Source organism: Apodemus sylvaticus, chromosome 3 (genome assembly GCF_947179515.1).
Source record: "Apodemus sylvaticus chromosome 3, mApoSyl1.1, whole genome shotgun sequence".
NCBI lineage: Eukaryota > Metazoa > Chordata > Mammalia > Rodentia > Muridae > Apodemus > Apodemus sylvaticus.
The window spans coordinates 35346365-35367329 of record NC_067474.1 but is presented as its reverse complement, the minus strand read 5'-3'; the positions used below and the strand labels follow the sequence as shown (position 1 = coordinate 35367329).

The 20965-nt window shown below is 41.6% G+C and overlaps 1 protein-coding gene across 1 annotated transcript in view; it reads right to left on the bottom strand.

Moving 5' to 3' along the window:
• Positions 1-20965, bottom strand: part of Usp45 (ubiquitin specific peptidase 45) — a 71315-nt gene that overhangs the window by 13608 nt on the left and 36742 nt on the right. The window contains 5 exon segments of the mRNA XM_052176149.1: positions 7367-7489; positions 7491-7511; positions 8067-8123; positions 9636-9727; positions 15012-15093. Of these exon segments, the coding sequence (XP_052032109.1) occupies positions 7367-7489; positions 7491-7511; positions 8067-8123; positions 9636-9727; positions 15012-15093 (375 nt within the window).

Here is a 20965-nt window from a genome sequence, read left to right as displayed (position 1 = left end):
GACCTATGCAATAGTGAAGACCTTTAATTCCAGGAGGAGGAAGTCAGAGTCAGGTGAATCTCTGTGATTAACACAGAGGTCCAGGCTAGCCAGCCTGACAGAGTGAGGCCTTGCCTCAAAAGCAAGCAAACAATAAACAAAGGGGGAAGCCCACATTCCTCACTTACCCTACTTGCGGCCCCCTTTCTGCACCTGTAATCTGTAATATTTTAGGCATATATCTTTTCTTGTTTTGTTTTGTTTTCTGTTTTTTGTTTTTTGTTTTGGTTTTTTGAGACAGGGTTTCTCTGTGTAACCCTGGCTATCCTGGAACTTGTGCTGGAGACCAGGCTGGCCTTGAACCTAGAGTCCCACCTGTTAGGCACATTTCTTAGTTTATATCTTGACTTAATACAACTGGTGTAAAGAACTGAAAAGAGTGAGCACAACATGGTTGTGCCAAATGTTGATAAGACTTTCTGTTATTATAGGAAAAACACAAGTTCTATAGGAATAGAAAGGATGAACTGAGAGGTTCAGGGGATGGGAGGAGTCTTCAGACGCTGAGCAGAACAGGCATCTCCAGTGGAGGCACACCTGGTTCAAAGGCCCATGGGTGGAGTGAGGGACAGAAATTCTGGAAATCCTACTGAAAACCAGTGTGGGGAGAAGGTACACACAGGGGAGATCAGGATGACAGATGTCGTGTCTCAGAACATCTAGTGACTAGAGAGGAGTGGGAACCAAAAAGCCAGTGCGTGGACACAGCATCCCTCCCTCCGGCATTTCTCTCTGACCACTGTAGTGATGCCTCTTGATCCCAAGCAATTCTCCAGGCAAAAATTTCCATTTACTGTGTGCTTTCTATGGTTGTGTTTTAGTCTTAAGAGGGCCAATCTTCTGACATCTCACCAATGAAAGGCCTCTACTAATTATGGTGGGTTTATTATTATTTTTTTTTGTTTTGGTTTTTTGGATTTGTTTTTTTTCGAGACAGGGTTTCTCTGTGTAGCCCTGGCTGTCCTAGAACTCACTCTGTAGACCAGGCTGGCCTCGAACTCATAAATCCGCCTGCCTCTGCTTCCCACAGTGCTGGGATTACAGGCATGCGCCACCACCGCCCGGCTTTATTATTTTTTTTAATCTGACACTTCATCATGTTCTTCTGAAACTCTGCACCATCGTAGTGAGGTAACTGTAGGACAATACAGCAAAAAGGTCAGCAGTTACCTATCAGATCAGTACTTAAGCTTCATGTATTCTAAGATATTCAGTGAGTTTCTGCTAAACACTCTAAGTGTGAAGGGGAAGTCCATTTTAAACCTTAAAAACACAGAACCAATGAAAATGGCTAAAAAGGAAATACATTTCTTCCTTGAATTTTCTCAAAATTCTCCATGAGAGGAATCCAAGGTGGTGATATGGAAGAGGAGAAAAAATTTGAGTTTGGTCTGAGCTATATAGTGAGAGCCTGCTCCAACAAGCAAATAAAAAAAAACAACAAACAAACAAACAAAACCCACTAAAGGCTAGGGCTGAAGAAATGGCTCAGTAGCTAAGGACACTTGTTCACACAGAGGACCTGGGCTCACTTCTCAACATCCCGTGGTGGCTCACAAGCATCTATCACTTCAGTTCCAGGGGAACTGATGCCCTTTTCTGGCCTCCAAGGCACACATGTGGTATACAGACATACATGCAGACAAAACACTCATATACACACAATAAAATAAAAGTTGCTATGAGAAAGGTGTGTTTCTAACTTTGTAAACATGTGCAGGCTCTTTTGTACTTCCATGAACTAAAAAGACAGCAATATAACTAACATATCATCACATGAAAAGAAATTCAATAAGGAATGGGTTCAAGGCTGGCTAGAGGTGGTGCACACCTTTAATCTAGCACTTGGGGTCAGAGGCAGGAAAGGCAGGTAGATCTCTGAGTTTGAGGCCAGCCTGGTCTACAGAGGGAGTTCCAAGAGGGAGTTCTAGAGAAACCTTGTCTTAAAAAAGAAGGAGGAAGGAGAGGAGGAAGAAGAGGAGAAGGAAGAGGAGGAAGAAGAGGAGGAGGAAGAGGAGGAAGAAGAGGAGGAGGAAGAGGAGGAAGAAGAGGAGGAGGAAGAGGAGGAAGAAGAGGAGGAGGAAGAGGAAGAGGAGTGGGTTCCAACTGTTCAGACCCTATTTCTCTCAGATATTTAAGCACACATTATTAAAATTCTTGCGGCCGATCCACAGAATTCCCCATTATCACTTTAAAGTTAAATAAAAGTAGTTGGGCTTGGTGGTACATGCCTTTATTCCTAGCATTTGGGAGGCAGAGAAGTAGGAGGATTTCAGTGAATTTAAGGCCAGCATGACCTACATAGCAAGTCCCAGGACAGCCAGAACTATATAGAGAACTACCTTGTCTCAAAAAACAAAACAAAACAAAACAAAAAACACCCCACAAACTAAAGAAAAGCTATTACACTCAAATTTCACTAGCCAATACTTTAGAAAAGCACATCAAAACCTGAAGTGCCTTCATTGTTTCCAGTCCACAGGAAGTACCAACCAAGGCACTTCTGGTCTCCACTGACAGAAAATGGCAATCCTTCTACACCTGAAATCCTAGCACTTGGGAGGTTGAAGTTTGAAGAAAGACTGCTGTAAGTTCCAGGCTGCCCTGAGCTACTCATGGAGTTCCAGGCCAGCCTGAGTTCCAGGCTAGGATTATAATACAAGTCTCTGTCTCAGAAAAAGAAAACAAAACAAGACAAAACAAAACCAACTAGTAAACCAATGAGAGAAAACTACACATGCTGTCTTTTGTAGTTTTGACACTTATAAGACGTCTAACAGAATAGCTTCAATTTGGTGAGTCTGTTTGCTGAGTTATTTTAAAACACTTCATATAAAGGGCATTATTTTTAAATAAAATACAAATTCAGATTGATTTCTATTTTAATAGAAAAATAACAACCAGATATATATCTAGAAAAATAATGTATCTAAAAAATGCTTCAATAGCAATATGGAGAGATGCTAAAAATTGTATGCCCTTGCTTAATATATACTACCACTTAAAAATCGGTACCCACCCTCACGCCCCAGCACCATGCCCATTTTGTTTATAGTTGCAGAGACAGAGCCTGCTACTATAGTCCAGCTTGGACTAGAGCTGTTGTGAAAATTAATGTGGGATCCTTCTACTCCAGCCTCTTGAGCTCTAAAAATATAGGCCTGTACCTGCCTGGAAAATTAAATAAACAGTCAAAGCTAAAATTTGCCTCTAGCTTCCATTAGAGAGGGAGAAACTGAGAGAGAACTTGTAAAGGCCATGGGAACTCAAGAGCAAAATGAACTATTGTTCAATGCAGGAAACTATTGCCAAAAGAACCACATTTCTTCAGTAAATAAATAAGAGCAGAAATCTGTAGATTATAAGGAGATTTAAAATGTGTGCTAATCTTCTTACGGCTTCCATCTGCACCCTGAGCTGATCCTGTGCCACAGCACTCCATACCCAAATATTGCCAGGAGAGAGCTGGTCTCCCAGGAGTGAGGACATGCCTGTGTCCACAGATAAGACTGCCACTTCTGCTCAGAGGAACCTGCCCGGAGCCCTCAGGACACAGCAACCAAGGAGCAGCTTGGTACAGGATCCTTATCGTTTCCATCTGTGCCTGGAACAGACCCTGTGCCACAACTCTCCATATCCAAATTCCTTCCAGACAGAACTGGTCTCCCAGGAGTTCTGACACACAGGCTTGCAGTCAAAGACAGCAAGACCAGCTAACACCAGAGATAACCAGCTGGCGGAGAGGCAAGCACAAGAACTAAGCAACAGAAACCAAGGCTACTTGGCATCATCAGAACCCAGTTCTCCCACCACAGCAAGCCCTGGATACCCCAACACACCAGAAAAGCAAGACTCTGATTTAAAATCACATTTCATGATGATAGAAGACTTTAAGAAGGACATAAATAACTCCCATAAAGAAATACAGAAGAAGCTAGGCGGTGGTGGCGCACACCTTTAATCCCAGCACTTGGGAGGCAGAGGCAGGCGGATTTCTGAGTTCGAGGCCAGCCTGGTCTACAAAGTGAGTTCCAGGACAGTCAGGGCTACACAGAGAAACACTGTCTCAAAAAAAAACAAAACAACAAAAAACAAAAACAAAGAAAGAAAGAAAGAAAGAAAGAAAGAAAGAAAGAAAGAAAGAAAGAAAGAAAGAAAGAAAGAAAGAAAGAAAGAAGGAAATACAGAACAGGAGAACAGGAGAACACAGGTAAACAGGTAGAAGCCCTTAAAGAGGAAACACAAAAATCCCTTAGAGAATTATAGGAAAACACAACCAAACAGGTGAAAGAATTGAACAAAACCATCCACGTTCTAAAAATGGAAATAGAAACAATAAAGAAATCACAAAGGGAGACAACCCTGGAGACAGAAAACCTAGGAAAGAGATCAAGAGTCACAGATGCAAGCATCACCAACAGAATACAAGAGATAGAAGAGAGAATCTCAGGTGCAGAAGATACCACAGAAAACATTGACATAACAGTCAAAGAAAATGTAAAATGCAAAAAGCTCCTAACCCAAAATACCCAGGAAATCCAGGACACAATGAGAAGACCAAACCTAAGGATAATAGGTATAGAAGAAAGTGAAAATTCCCAACTTAAAGGGCCAGTAAATATCTTCAACAAAATTATAGAAGAAAAACGTCCCTAACCTAAAAAAAAAAAAAAAAAAAAAAAAAAAGAGAGAGAGAGAGAGAGATGCACATAAATATACAAGAGGTCTATAGAACTCCAAATAGATTGGCCCACATATAATCAAAACACCAAAATGCACAAAACAAAGAAAGAATATTAAAAGCAGTAAAAAAAAAAAAAAAAAAAAAAAAAGTCAAGTGACATGTAAAGGCAGACCTATCAGAATCACACCAGACTTCTCACCAGAGACTATGAAAGCCAGAAGATCCTGGGCAGAGGACATACAGACCCTAAGAGAACACAGATGCCAGCCCAGGCTACTATACCCAGCAAAACTCTCAATCATCATAGAGAAACCAAGATATTCTATGACAAAAACAAATTTACACAATATCTTTCCACATATCCAGTCCTATAAAGGATAATAGATGGAAAACTCTAACACAAGGAGGGAAACTACACCCTAGAAAAAGCAAGAAAGTAATCTTTCAACAAATCCAAAAGAAGATAGCCACACAAATAAAATTCCACCTCTAACAACAGAAATAACAGGACAACAACCACTTTTCCTTAATATCTTTTAACATCAATAGACTCAATTCCCCAATAAACAGACACAGACTAACAGACTGGATACGTAAGCAGGAGCCAGCATTTTGCTGCATATGGCAAACTCACCTCAGGTATAAAGACAGACACTACCATAGAGTAAAAGGCTGTAAAACAATTTTCTAAGCAAATGTTCCAAGAAACAAGGTGGAGTAGCCATTCTAATACCGAATAAAATCGATTTTCAACCAAAAGTTATCAAAAAAGATAAGGAAGGACACTTCATACTCATGAAAGGAGAAATCTACCACGATGACAGTGATTCTAGGCATCAGCACTGTATGGATCAACACATGGAGGTTCTGTTCTTTTGCTATTTCACACACTGAACCTGTTTAGTGAGTGCTGATATAACGTGTTTGATATGACATTAGGCAATCAGTGGGATAGATTACTGTCCTAATTTGTTTTCAGTCTAGATAAAGTTTTGATCTATATAGAGATACTGTGCAAATAAATTGCTTGGTTTATTGATTACCGTTTGATTACTGTTAGAAAGGAAAAACTCAACAAATCAAATAACAGATACTACAGCTGAAAGCATCAGCAAGAGAGCAGACAAAGCAAAATAAAAGAATATCACGGACAGAAGATAATGAAAACATTACATTCACAATACAAAGCAAAATAAATAAACCCAAGCCTTTAAACTAATTTAATGAACTAGGTAGTTAGTGAGCCAGTCTTTTACTTTCAACACATGGGTGTCGGGCACTGAGCTCAGGGAAGCAGGCTTGGTAGCCTGTCCATGCTGAGCCTTCTGAGAGCCCAGGTCTCTCAGCTTTCAAATGACCATGCTTTTCTGAGGAGTACTGTTTACAGAGTCAATTATATTTTAAAAATGTAAAATAGGCAAAGGTATGCACAAGGATATTCTCCATGCCACATTTAGTGGTAAGAAAAACAGAAGAGAAGAGAAGAGAAGAGAAGAGAAGAGAAGAGAAGAGAAGAGAAGAGAAGAGAAGAGAAGAGAAGAGAAGAGAAGAGAAGAGAAGGGAAGAGGAAAGAAGAGAAGAGAAGAGAGGAGAAGAGAAGAGAAGAGAAGAGAAGAGAAGAGAAGGGAAGGGAAGGGAAGGGAAGAGGAAAGAAGAGAAGAGAAGAGAAGAGAAGGGAAGGGAAGAGGAAAGAAGAGAAGAGAAGAGAGGAGAAGAGAAGAGAGGAGAAGAGAAGAGAAGGGAAGGGAAGAGGAAAGAAGAGAAGAGAAGAGAGGAGAAGAGAAGAGAGGAGAAGAGAAGAGAGGCACAGTGAAAAGAGAAGAGAACGGGAGTATTCCTGAGATAAATATATGGTTCTATACCTGTATGTGGAGGAGCTGTGAGCCATTAGAACAGTTCCTCTCACAGACGTGACACCCTTTATGAAAGATTTTGTAATACCTCCTTTATTATTGAAACATGATTTATAAGTATTCAAATCAAAAAATTGTTGATTCATCGATTAAAAAAAGTGTGCTAATCAACAGTGATCTGTTGACCCTTTCTCAGATCACAAACGCAAACTTTACAGTATGTCTGTAATAGACGAGTCTGGTGCTGGATCGTGTTTGTACAGAGCGCCTTCATGGTTCTTCTCTTTGCTGTTGTGAGTAGTGAACATCTAAAGCAAGCGCTCTGTCACAGGCTCCACCCCCCAGCCCCTACAAAGCATCTTTTTTTTTTTTTTTTTTTTTTTGGTTTTTTGGATTTGGTTTTTTCGAGACAGGGTTTCTCTGTGTAGTCCTGGAACTCACTCTGTAGACCAGGCTGGCCTCAAACTCAGAGATCCGCCTACCTCTGCTTCCCAGAGTGCTGGGATTACAGGCGTGCGCCACCACCGCCCCAAAGCATCTTTTATATATGATATATTTTGGATTTCCTTCAGAGCTGGGGAAGGAGGCAGCAGTGCGATACGCATGCAGAAACATGACCAGGCACGCAGTGAGCACTGTGAGGCTGAGAAACAGGAGGGTGGGTGCTCTAGACTAGTGTCTCTACTAGAGAACATGCTTGAGATCTTTCACAATAAAAGTATTAAAAACATGCCACATACAACACACACACACACACACACACACACACACACACTCCAATCTGACTTGCCTTATCTTTAGGTGAGGAAGGCTTCTTGGCAGCTCTGGGTTGATGGGTATTTTCTATGGTAACGGTGCCCTTGTTATGGTCTTGGTCTGTTTCCTGTAAACTTCTGCATTTACTCATTTTCCCCCAAAAGTACAGGTTTTGAAACCTATGCACATGTAACATAAAACATTTTCAGCAAATAAAGTTTTTTCAATATCTGTTAACTTACAAGAAACATAAAAAGATAATTTTCTTTATTAAAAATATATTTTTAAAATTCTATTCTTAGCATGGGGGTCTTGGTGGCATGCACGCTGTGCACCACCTGCATGCAGGCCCGTGGGGCCAGAGGAGGGTACTGAATACCCTGGAACTGGGAGTGGAGTTACAGACAGCTGTGAGCTCACAAGCCATGAGGGTGCTTGGAACTGAACCAAGGTCCTCTGGAAAAGTAGCCAGTGCTCGTAACTCCTGACCCATCTTTCCATCCCACTTAAAAGGATAATTTTCTTAACAATTTCAAAATAAAGGTTAAAAGTTTAATCATGGAGAATAAGAAAATATATATACTTGATGCACACATACACAAACCTGACATTAAACACACCACACAAACTAATTCTGTGTAAACCATGACTCTGTGACAGATAAACCCAACAGGTGTTTAAGTAACTGAGTGAATGCATGCTTTTTGCAAGAGTTTCGTGTTTCTTCTCCTTACCCTTTCTTCTATGATAGGAAGTGAAATATCAATGAAGGGATCCTTCATGGTAGAGATCTTAAAAAGAAAAATCAGAGGGAGGAGCTGGGTTAGAGTTCTACCACAGATGCGCACTGTTGTTAAAGAGCAAAATAAATCAACCTTCTCAGGTGACCTAAAATCTTAAGTTAAAACATAGTATGAAGAGTTAAGAATAGAGACCCTGACAAGCGTTTGCCTGGTTTCTCAGCATAATCTGTTTTGGAAGATACTGGCATAAAGGAGAAACCAGTGTCTGTGTCCAGTGGTGTATAAAATTTAGTAACAGTTACAGTCACATTTTACGTTTCAGTGTCATAAGCAAGAGGAGATATAATAACCCCTGTTTTCTAAAACTAGAGATGGCAGAAAAACTGGAAAATTTTAATTATTTATTAAAATCTGATAAAAGTTTAATCTATTGTACTCAACCACATTTTCAGAAATATTTCTTAACAAGTAGTTGGAAAATCTATAAAAATTCATACCTGTTTTATGTTGTTAAAAATGGCATGAAAACAAGAAGTACTAAATCAAAGATTAGGTCAAGAGTATCGACACACATGCACACACCCCTTTTGTACATCATATAACCACACACAAACCAGAAACTTAAATCAAATGTGAGTCTTCTTCCCACATTTTAGGACACAGCACTGTGACTGTTATGTGTTTCAGAGATTTCTGTCTTGTCTCAGTCTGAACTAGAAGCTAATATATTTGATCCCATTGAGACAGGCTTATCTGACACATGACGGGGCATGTACTGTATCCTAGCTCTCAGGAGGCTGATATACAGGAGACTCCAGTTCAAAGCCTGAGCTACACAGACACAGCCGAATGGAGCGAGAGAAGCCTAACAACCTCACAGCAAGGTCAAGAGGAAACAGTCATATACGGGAACACACCTACTTAGACAAACTTAAAGGTGTGCTTACCATTTAGAAGTGGAAGGTATATGTTACAAACATCATTACGCAGCCATGTGTCAAAGTTTCTTTAATGACAAGACGTCATGTAGAAGAAGAGCCCTTTGCTGTCATTATCAGTGGCTGTTTTAAACTAGAAAAGCTGAAGAGCAGGCCGAGTACAGGAGAAATACACTCTGCTCAGAATACCTGAGCTGTTGTGACCTTTGTCCACACGATCTCTACTGGACAGTTAAGGGACGGCCACTGCCATAACCGTGCATTCCTACTTTCCGCAGTCATGGGGTCCAGTGCTGTAAATTCTATCACCTTGGAGCCTGAGCAGGACAAATTTATAGAGCTTTATAAAGGAAAGGCAGTTCACTCACACTAAACTAGTTACTTCTGAGACACTGCTACTGTCCTTTAAGAGGTTTTATTTGTGTATGAAGCAAGTATTGGGACTTTGACTATGAATTTGGTGCTTCCTATTACTGAAGTACGTCTATCGATTTATCAGATCACATCCATGATTTTGCTATTGTTATCTTCCAATAACCACTGTGACACCTGAGAAATAAAGCAACACAACACAAATCATGTGACTGTAGTGTATTCCATGAAATGAATTCTAGGTACATACGTTCGCACACTCTTCACACATGACTGTGCTAGTTAATTCACCAATAAAGATACGATCTATGAAGTTCATCTTCACGCCTTCCTTTCCATAGGCTGTTAAAAGAACACATTTCTTCTAAATTAAAAAAATAACAGATCAATCACTGATCAACAGTAACATGCTACTATTCAGGTCATTTGGATAAAATATAGCTTCTGCATTATACCTAATAATGTATTTTAATATATTATGTTACCTCTTTCTCCTTCACAGTTGTGTAGAGGAATTGTGACTATTGAGTTCCATAATCTTTAAGAATTAATATCATGTAGGCCCCAGGAATACCCCTACATACCACTTTACCTGCTGAGTCATCTTGCCAGCCCAAATTATTTTTAAGAGGTAAAGTAAAAATAGCAATAACTACTAACTCATACTACACCCAAGCTCTTCCTATTAATTTTTTTTTGTTTTTTGTTTTTGTTTTTGTTTTTTCGAGACAGGGTTTCTCTGTATAGCCCTGGCTGTCCTGGAACTCACTCTGTAGACCAGGCTGGCCTCGAACTCAGAAATCCGCCTGCCTCTGCCTCTCAGACTGCTGGGATTACAGGCATACGCCACTACCGCCTGGCCCTCCTATTAATTTTTTGACATCTCTGTATCTAATCTAAAGGTGGAGAAAACAGGGAAAATAACTGTTTTTGAGGCTAAAGATTCCAGAACCACATCTATAAAGGGGGGACAGTATGTGAAACATAGACTAAGAACTCACCCTGGGCAATTAGTGTAAACACATACACATGCTTGGTGATTACTTTAAAAGTTGAAATCACTTGATTTATGAATCGCTTACAGATCAAAGGAAACGGGGCTGATGTGCCTTAAAATAACCGGTGTTGGAGAAAATTGACCAAACAGCACGCTAAATGTATAGTTAAGTTGATATATACATAGGCTGGTCTCAAACTCACAGAGATCCACCTGCCTCTGCCTTCCAGTTGCTGGAATTAAAGGCATACACCACCACTGTCCAGCTGACAGAAAGTATATTAACAAAACTGCTCATCTGGCTTTAAAACTGTTTCCTTTGCAAACTTCTACCTTTGTTGAAACCTATTAAAATGCATTATCCAAAGCACTGAATAACAGAGAAGACATACTTTAATACCAATAGACATTTTATATTAACTATTAAGAAATACTGTGGTTCCTTAAGAAAAAATGCACAAAAAAGACAAATGGAGAGAAAACCAGAGTTGTTGCTGTGTGTATGCACTAGATGGCAGCATTGCAGCACAGAGTAACAAGGCATACACTGAGGAATCATGCCCCACCCACCTCCTTGGGAGTCAGGTCTCACTATGTAGCTCTGGCTGTTCTGGAGCACACTATGTAGACAAGGCTGGCTTCAAACTCCTAGAGATCCACCTGCCTTTGCCTCCCAAGTGCTGCAATTAAAGTTGTGTGTCCAGAAGCTGGAAAGAACCCAGGTGTCCTTCAACGGAGGAATGGATACAAAAAATGTGGTATATTTACACAAAGGAGTACTATTCAGACATTAGAAACAATGAATTCATGAAATTCTTAGACAAATGGATGGAGCTGGAGAACATCATACTAAGTGAGGCAACCCAGTCTCAAAAGATCAGTCATGGTATGCACTCACTGATAAGTGGATATTAGCCTAGAAACTTGGAATACCCAAGACATAATCCACACATTAAATGATGTCCAAGAGGAACGGAGGAGTGGTCCCTGGTCCTGGAAAGACTCAGTGCAGCAGTATAGGGGAATACCAGAACAGGGAAGCGGGAAGGGGTAGATGGAGGAACAGGGGGAGGGAAGAGGGCTTATGGGACTTGCAGGGAGTGGGGACCCAGAAAAGGGGAAATCATTTGAAATGTAAATTAAAAATATATCAATAAAAAGAAAGTTGTGTGTCACTATGCCCAACTGTAACTACAGCAGAGTGTTAGAGCACTCATTTATAAGTTAGTCATATATTATAAACAGTATAATACTACAAAAATGAAGTTAGAAATAAAATACAAACAATATCTTACAGTGTCCTTTACAATGATGACCTCATACTAACAGTATTTTGAGACAAAATATACACTGAGAGTGAGAATTGGATGTCACGGGATATAAACTCAAAATACAATATCTGAACAAACCTTGCTTAATCACTGGCTTGTTTCATGTTGGCAGGCTGAAGGAGGCAAGATGTGCTGCTATTATTAGTCTCGTAAATAAACATTTTTGGAGCTTATAGGCATTTTATCTAGGTAAAAGTAGGTAATGTAACTCCCTCTGGTGTGGGCTTAAACTTCTCCGGAGGTGGTGAACTGATGCCTGATATCGAAACCTGGCACAGAGCGTAGGTACAGGGACTGGGGGTAAGTAGACGCTTGCGGAGAACACGTTTCTGACGGTGAACTAGACAAAGCAGCAAACTGATTTCTATAGAAAAGTGTCTCCAGGCTTGAATAAGAAGAGTCCCTCCTTACAATAAACAACGGTGCGCTCACATGCACCAGCATGCAGAAGGTAAAGAGATGGTGTGGGCCCATCCCTAACAAGTCTCAGACCACTCCCTCTAAGGCAGGGAATGCTGCAGAAGAGGGGACAGGAAGATTTAAGAGCCAGAAGACAGGGGCCTGGGCTACCAAATGCCATTCTCTGGATGTGATACAACTGTTGTAATCATTAACTGTAGTTACTGTATCGGGCCCACAGAGGACCAGCATTATCAGTAGTCAAGGGGCTCCCACCCTTGAACTACTGGCTAGCACTTGACTCTCGAGGAGGAGAGATCACTGTTTGGGGAGTGTGGAGGAGGGGCTCAGGCAGAGATGATAGGGAAGTGAGAGTGAGGATGGTCAATATGAAAAGTGTACATGTGAAATTGTAAAAAAAAAAAAAAATTAATAATAATTAAAAGCCATTCAAGAAGAAACGCCCTAGGTCTATCAGCAAGCCTACTCATCTAACATGAAAATGCGGCACCTCAGTTCCCAGGGGAGGGCACGGCTTTCAACAGTTCTGGAAGTCTCCTTACGAGATCCTACGTGTGGGTATGTCAATCTATACGTGTGATATTAGCTCAATTAAAAACAATTGCAGCTGGGAGGCTGAGGCTCACTCCTTTAATCCAGCACTTGGCAGGCACAGGCCAGTGGATCTCTGAGCTGAAGGCCAGTGGTCTACAGACAGCCTAGGCACCACAGAGAAACCCCGTCCTGAAAACCCACCAAACAAAAATAAGTAAAAGAAAAACAAGCACACATATATTGTCACGCTCTTTCTACTGCAGTGCATTCTTTTTTGTAGACATCCAGAGTTAACATCTCCAAATTTTCAAGTATGGTTTCATAGGAAACCAGTGATGCCTATTTCTATAGTGACATAATATCATCTATCAGACATCCATTTCAAACACAGCATCACAGTAGCAGCTCCTAGAAGCAGCACTATGAGTCCTGTCTCCTCACCTGGTCTCAGTCATCCCTCATCAGATTCCTCACCTAGAAAGCCAGTCACTGTTGGTAACTGGAGTGTTTCGAGTCCTTCACAGGCGCAGACAGGCACACAGCAAGCATCTCTGGCTTCTAGTCTAGTTTACCACAACACAGAGCGAGTATCTCCTCATCCTTTTCCTTGAGACAGCATTCCCCTTTTAATTTTTAGTTTTGGATGTATTTATTTAATGTATATATTATTCTTGCTGTACATAAATACCGCATACATGACCATGAGAAGGTGGTGGAGCCTGGACCTGTATTACAGATGGCCATGCGCCACTTCTGTGGACCCTGGGAACTGAATGTGGGGCCTCTGTAAGAGCAATAAGTGCTCTCAAGCACTGAGCATCTCCAGCCTCTTAACGTGGGGGAGTCAGGTTCTCAACTGTGTAGCCTCGTCACTGGAAAGAGGCTGCTCTCAGACACACCAGAGATCCATCTGCCTCTGGGCCAGCCCTAGAGATTTCTTGCCTCCCTTTAACCGAGAAGGATATGACCCTTTCCACTGTACCCAAGCACTTGTCCATATTGCCCACAATGCCCAGTAAAGAAATAATTAAAGCTGTCCTCCACCCTGCAGTGCAGCACAGCACAGCACAGGGCTCTAGTCACAAATCCATTCTTGTGGAACCGTCTGTGAAGCCACACACACACACACACACACACACACACACACACTTACTGCAACACTGAAACAGAGGCACTCTTGCTAGAATGTTGAAGTCTCTCAAAAGTTGGGATGAACTGAATTCTAGTCAAATGTAACAAAATTGTAGTCTTCTCAACATAAAAGATACACTTTTTACCTGTTTCTAATTCTTACAACTGAGAGACTCAGGTTAGCAAGGATTCCTAAGAACTTGATTATGAAGCCAGTTCAAGGACTAGGGCTCAAAGAAAAATGAAGGTATTTGAGGCTGGCACTGTTTTTTTTTTTTTTTTTAAATAACTAAAACAGATATCACAATTTCATCTTAAACACAGCACTGTCTGACCTGCTAAGTGATGTAGGACTATTCCCTCTATGATTTGTCTCCTCAGTCACTGCCCACAAGACTCAAGTACTACATAATAGTATCTTTGCAATACATACACACACATGCATGCATGCACACCTTAAAGCACTACATAACATTGTATTTATAAAAACCAATATAATATATTCTAATGTGCATTTACAACCACCCAGACAAGTTCGCTCTAGAGCTCTGATGTCAGCATCTCATACATTCGTAATGTCCCAAGTGGAGGAGTTGGAGGAAGATTGCAGATACAGCCACAAAGCCCAGCTCCATCTCTAACACTGTGGAAAGGGAATACACACCACTGGGCAGTGCCTCTGCCCCTGAGCCACTAGGTCAGAGGCTAGGGAGATGCGCTCCCTCTTACAGTCCACGTGTTCAGTATTCCTCTGTGAAGAACCTGCCTTAGGTTATCCCTGCTATACAGTAACAGGGTTTCAGTCCATTCTCACGCATGTCCTTCATACTTACCCCCATAACCCTTTTGTGCCCCCACTCCCACTGGTCCCTTCTTCCTCCCACAGGACAATGGTGCAGGTAGGTCATTTACAGACACATGGCCACCCCCTTCCTCTGGCAGCCGCTAACGACATTAGTGCACTCAGGGAAGGATAAGCTCTGTGATCTGTCCCCTCTTTGGGACAGTTTCATTCAGGCACTGGAAAAGCACAGCGGCTGGGGGTTCATGAGTACAAGGGCAGGCCACGTGCAGAGGGAGGTGTTCTCCAACACTCCACCCCTGCCCTGGTTCGTGGATCCTTCCCCCACCCACTCTGTCACGTTCCCTGAGCCTTGGAGGGAAGAAGAAACCTTAATAAATTCCTCTGATGTAATTTTTAGAGTCAACATACCTTTGACTTTTTTTCTAGTTTCATCGTCAGCAGTCTTGGTAGTTGGGTTGTTGAATGCTTTTAGAATGCTAGCTTGTATCCTCTGGAAAGCAAAGATATCAGAACTTAGTGAGGGTTCAAGAAGGTCTCCTTCACAACAAAGGCCAGCAAAGCAAGGTGCACTATGGACCCTGGCTACTACCTTTAAAGTCAAATATTTTAATCTTAAATAGATACTCATTGTTAGGAAATGGGGCTTTATTGTTTTGAAATTTTTTATAAGATTGAGACCTGCCTAACATACACACATTTAGAAATATTAAGTGTAATCTATCTTTCAGCTGTCCCACTAATCTATCTACAGTCCCACAAAGGAACCAACCTTCTACCCGGGCAAGGAAGTGCATGCCTGTAATCTCAGCATTTGGAGGCAGAGGCAGAGGCAGGATTATGAGGCAGGGCCAGTCTGGACTCACAGACAGAGAAAGACCTTGCTTCTAAAGTAAATTCAAAAGCAAAAACAAAGGGGGGGAAACCCACTAAGCTTGCCTAATGACAAATTTTTATAGATAAGAGTTAACTTTCTGTTTAGGTTCCTTCTCACATTTAAAGCACTTTGCAAAACCAAGTAGCCCAATTCAGCTTTTCTTCAGGTTTAGAGTCTCCCTCTCTCTGCCATTCTCCCTCTATCTCAACGAGCATTCCTTGTCAAGACAAAAAAAAAAAAAAAGGAAACAAAAGATCAGATCAGATCACATGAAACTTTTTGTCCATAAATAAACATTAATATATAAGACACTATCAGATTAATCAATGCAGACTCTCAAAATAATGTATACATATAGAAACCCTACAGTCAAGAATTTCCCAAATGACAATTATGGTGATTGTTACACATAGTGTTGTCAATAATGACTGTGTCTTTAGCTGCTTGTAGTAAGTTATAAGGTTTATATTCCTACACCTCTGTGTGTGTGCGTGTGCGTGTGCGTGTGCGTGTGTGTGTGTGTGTGTGTGTGTGCTGAACTCTGAATCTGGGGCTCACATGTGCTACCACTGAGACATACACTCAAGGCCCTTATTTTTACATCTTCTGTCTCTGTTAGGCAAGTCTCAATCTCTCCAAAAACTTTCGAATCAGAATAAACTATGTATTCCAACAATGAATACCTATTTAAGTCAACACATTATTAGCCTTCACATAAGTTGTATAGCTAATTAAGATATATTTTGTCAAGTGTAACATTGTTACATAGGGTGAAGGAAAAATTGTAACCTTTGAAAAGATACTTTTCAATGTATTGGTTATAGGTTTTACTATATGAAACTACTGAGAGGTAGACAGGTGGACAGACAGCTCAGTAGTTAACATACTTGCCATGGAATCAGGGGGACCAGAAAACTTAATCTCCAGAAACCCTGCCTCCAACAAAGCCAGGGTGGGTGTGTGGACCTCCCTATGATTCCAGTGTGTGGGCCTCCCTATGATCCCGGTGTGTGGGCCTCCCTATGATCCCGGTGTGGGGGCAGTGCGGATGGACAGAGAATCATCTGAGTAAGCTGGTTAGCTAGACTAGCGGAGAGGATGACTTCCAGGTTCAGCAAGAGACGCTGCTTTGACATGCAGCATGAGCAACTAATAAGGAAGATGCCAAAGCCAACCTCGGACCTCCATGCAAAAACATACATGCACCAACACATGAAATACAACACATGAATACACACATGAAAAGCAAAATAGAACAACACACAACTCTACTGCCTGAGATAAACTTTTAAAAAAAGATTTCTTGTTTATTTATGTGTGTCTGTGCATAAGGTGTGTGTATGAGCAGGTACTTAAGGAATCCAGAAGAGGGCTTTGGATGCCCTGGGGCTGGAGTTACAGATCTTTGTGAACAGGCTGATGTGTGAGCTGGGACTGAATTTTGGCCCTCCCAGGGCAGCCAGTGCTCTTACACGCTGACTCATCTCTCCAGCCCCTGAAATAGGTTTTATACTGTGAAAAATGACACAGAATTCTCTGCCAAAAAACCAAATGCCAAAGTCACACTGCATGTATATGTCAACAGAAAATAAAAACACTACATATCAAGATACTTCCCAATGTTCAGAAGTAATTTCACACCTAAATATTTAAATAAATTGAAAACAATAAAAGATTAAAATGCCAAATTATAAATTTGGAGAAATAATGCCAAAACCAAATAAAAGTAGAAGGCAAAATTTCAAAGGAAATGAAAACAGAAACTGAAGAGAAATAATATATAAACCTAAAAGTAATAATTTGGGTTTGAAATTTGTTTGATATTTGGTTATAATTATTTGTTTGAAAGTACTAGGTATCTTAATATAATAAAGGGAAGCTTAATATCACACTTAAATAAAATAAAAAATAAAATAAATTTAAAAATTAAAAATAAATAAATAAATAAATGTTTAAAAAAATTAATCTGGACCCCCAGGATCTCTCAAACACTAGACCACCAAACAGACAGCACACACCAGCTGATATGAGGCCTGTAGCACACATACAATAGAGGACTGCTGGATCTGTGTTCATCCAGAGATGATGCACCTAACCCTCAAGAGACTGGAGGCCCCAGGAAGTTTAGAGGTCAGGAGGGGTGGGGGTTAGGGACATCCCCATGGAGACAGGGGGAGGGGAGGAGATATGAAATATGGAACAGTCGGAGAGTGGACAGGGGTTAGTGGGGTGGGGAATAAAATATCGAGTCTAAAAAATAATTAATAAAAAATTCTCGTCGGCTTCCCGCCAGTCAGGAGAGACTCACCGCCATCTTGATCCCGGGCTTCAGAGATCGGTCAGACTGAGGTACACAAACATAATCCTAGGCCCAACACCGCAGGGGTCTGAGCCAGACGGGCGTTGGCCTGCACCCAGGCCCTGGGCTGTTCGAGTGGCCATCGGGGCGCCAACCCAGCCAGGAGTTTTTTTTTCCCCCGCCGGTGCACGCGCCGCCATTTTGCCTACAGGAGCCAGAGTGCTCGGGAGGGCAGAGACTGCTAACAAGCGTAGCCTGAGGCTAACAAAACGGGGGTCTAGGCCCCAAAAGGCACAGGACTGACCCCAAGAACTGGGCGGCTTGGTGGGCCATCTGTGTGTCAACCAGCCCAGGAGGTTATTAGCACAACAGACTCTCCCGGTGCTTTCGCGGAGCGCGGACGCGCACGCCCGCCATCCGGGTCACCTGGCGGACCCAAATAACAGACATAGCCCTAGGGGAACTTTGCTCGGACCTTGGCCTCCCAGGCGTTTGCCTGGACTCAGGGCCCAGGCGACAAGGCTAACCTAGTGTGCGCCAGCCCGGTTGGGGAAATCGGCTGCCCAGCGGAGTGAGCGGAGCACAGGGGAGGTCACAGCAACATTCACCTTCGGAGCTCCCTGGGGGTGCACACGGGTTCCACCTGGTCCACAGACACAATCTGGGGCAAGGCCTCAGGCAGAAGCCCTCAGGTCAACTCTCTCCGCTTCAGATCAGCCTGGGTGGCCGCCACATCTCCAGGTCCCTCAAGAGGCTAGTGGGGGCTTCCGGGCGGCCAGCTGGGAGAAGTCGGTGTGCTCCAATAAATCCTGCGGGCCCCAGCGGGAGCCTTCAGGTGCCTGCTGCGGGATCTGAACAGCCTGGACAACAGCACCCTGTCTATAGGCAGTGCAGAGTGTAAGCTGTGCACCAGAGGCCAACGGGGAAGGGGCAGCTTGCACTGGTGAGTCCAGCACTGACAAGACCAAGTAACACCAGTGAGAGCCAGATGGCAAAAGGCAAACGCAGAAACGTCACTAACAGAAATCAAGGCAATATGGCAACATCTGAACCAAATTCTCCTCTACCAGCAAGTCCTGGATACCCCATCACACCAGTAAAACAAGATTTGGATTTAAAATCACTGGTCATGATGCTGGTACAGGAACACATGAAGGACATTGAGGAGAAAATGGATCAAAAGTTAGAAGCCCTTGCAAGGGAAACACAAAAATCATTGAAAGAAATCCAGGAGAATACAAAAGCCAACAAGGAGGAAATGCAAAAAACACTTAAAGAAATACAGGAGAAATTTGCTCAACAGGCTGAGGTCATGAAAGACGAAACACAAAAATCTCTTAAAGAAATACAGGAGAACTTTGGTCAACAGGCTGAGCTCATGAAAGAGGAAACACAAAAATCTCTTAAAGAATTACAGGAAAACACAAACATGCAAGGGAAGGAGCTAAGCAAAACCATCCAGGATCTAAAATCAGAAGTAGAAACAACCAAGAAAACTCAAAGGGAGACAACTTTGGAGATAGAAAGCCTTGGGAAGAAATCAGGGGACAGAGATGCAAATATCAACAACAGAATACAAGAGATAGAAGAAAGAATCTCAGATGCTGAAGATTCCATAGAAACCATGGACTCAACAGTTAAAGAAAATGCAAAGTGCAAAAAGCTTGTAACCCAAAATATCCAGGAAATCCAGGACACAATGAGAAGACCAAACCTAAGGATTATAGGCATAGATGAGAGTGAAGATTTACAACTTAAAGGGCCAGCAAATATCTTCAATAAAATTATGGAAGAAAACTTCCCTAACCTAAAGAGAGAGATGCCCATGAATATACAAGAAGCCTACAGAACTCCAAACAGACTGGATCAGAACAGAAATACTTCCCGTCACATAATAATCAAAACACCAAATGTTCTAAACAAAGAAAGAATACTAAAGGCAGTAAGAGAAAAAGGCCAAGTAACATATAAAGGAAGACCTATCAGAATCACAGCAGACTTTTCACCTGAGACTATGAAGGCTAGAAGGTCCTGGGCAGATCTCATGCAGACTCTAAGAGAACACAAATGCCAACCAAAACTACTATATCCAGCAAAACTCTCAATCACCATAGATGGAGAAACTAAGATATTTCACGACAAAACCAAGTTCACCCAATATCTATCCACAAACCCAGCCCTAAAAAGGATAATAGGAGGACAACACCAATACAAGGAGGGAAACTCCACCCTGAAAAAAGCAAGATAGTAACCTTTCATCAAACCCAAATAAGTTAAGCAATCAAATTTAAAAAATAACGTCAAAAATGATAGGAAGTAACAATCACTATTCCTTAATATCTCTTAACATCAATGGACTCAATGCCCCAATAAAAAGACACAGACTAACTGACTGGATACGTAAACAGGACCCTACATTTTGCTGCTTACAGGAAACACACCTCAGGGTCAAAGACAAACACTACCTTAGAGTAAAAGGCTGGAAGACAATTTTACAAGCAAATGGTCTCAGGAAACAAGCTGGAGTAGCCATTTTAATATCAGATAAAATTGACTTTCAACCCAAAGTCATCAAAAGAGACTCTGAGGGACACTTCTTGCTGGTCAAAGGAAAAATACAACAAGAAGAACTCTCAATCCTGAACATCTATGCTCCAAATGCAAGGGCACCCTCTTTCATAAAAGAAACTTTATTAAAACTCAAAGCACACATTGCACCTAACACAATAATTGTGGGTGACTTCAACACTGCACTTTCCTCAATGGACCGATCAGGAAAACAGAAACTAAACAAGGACACAATGAAACTAATTGAAGCTTTGGACCAATTAGATTTAACTGATATATATAGAACATTCTATCCTAAAACAAAAGAATATACCTTTTTTTCAGCACCTCATGGTACCTTCTCCAAAATCGACCATATAATTGGTCACAAGACAGACCTCAACAAATATAAAAAGATAGAACTAATCCCATGCCTCCTATCTGATCACTATGGAATAAAAGTGGTCTTCAATAGCAACAGAAACAACAGAAAACCCACAAACACGTGGAGATTGAACAATACTCTACTCAATGACACCTTGGTCAAGGAAGAAATAAAGAAAGAAATTAAAGACTTTTTAGAACACAATGAAAATGAAAACACAACATACCCAAATCTATGGGACACAATGAAAGCAGTGC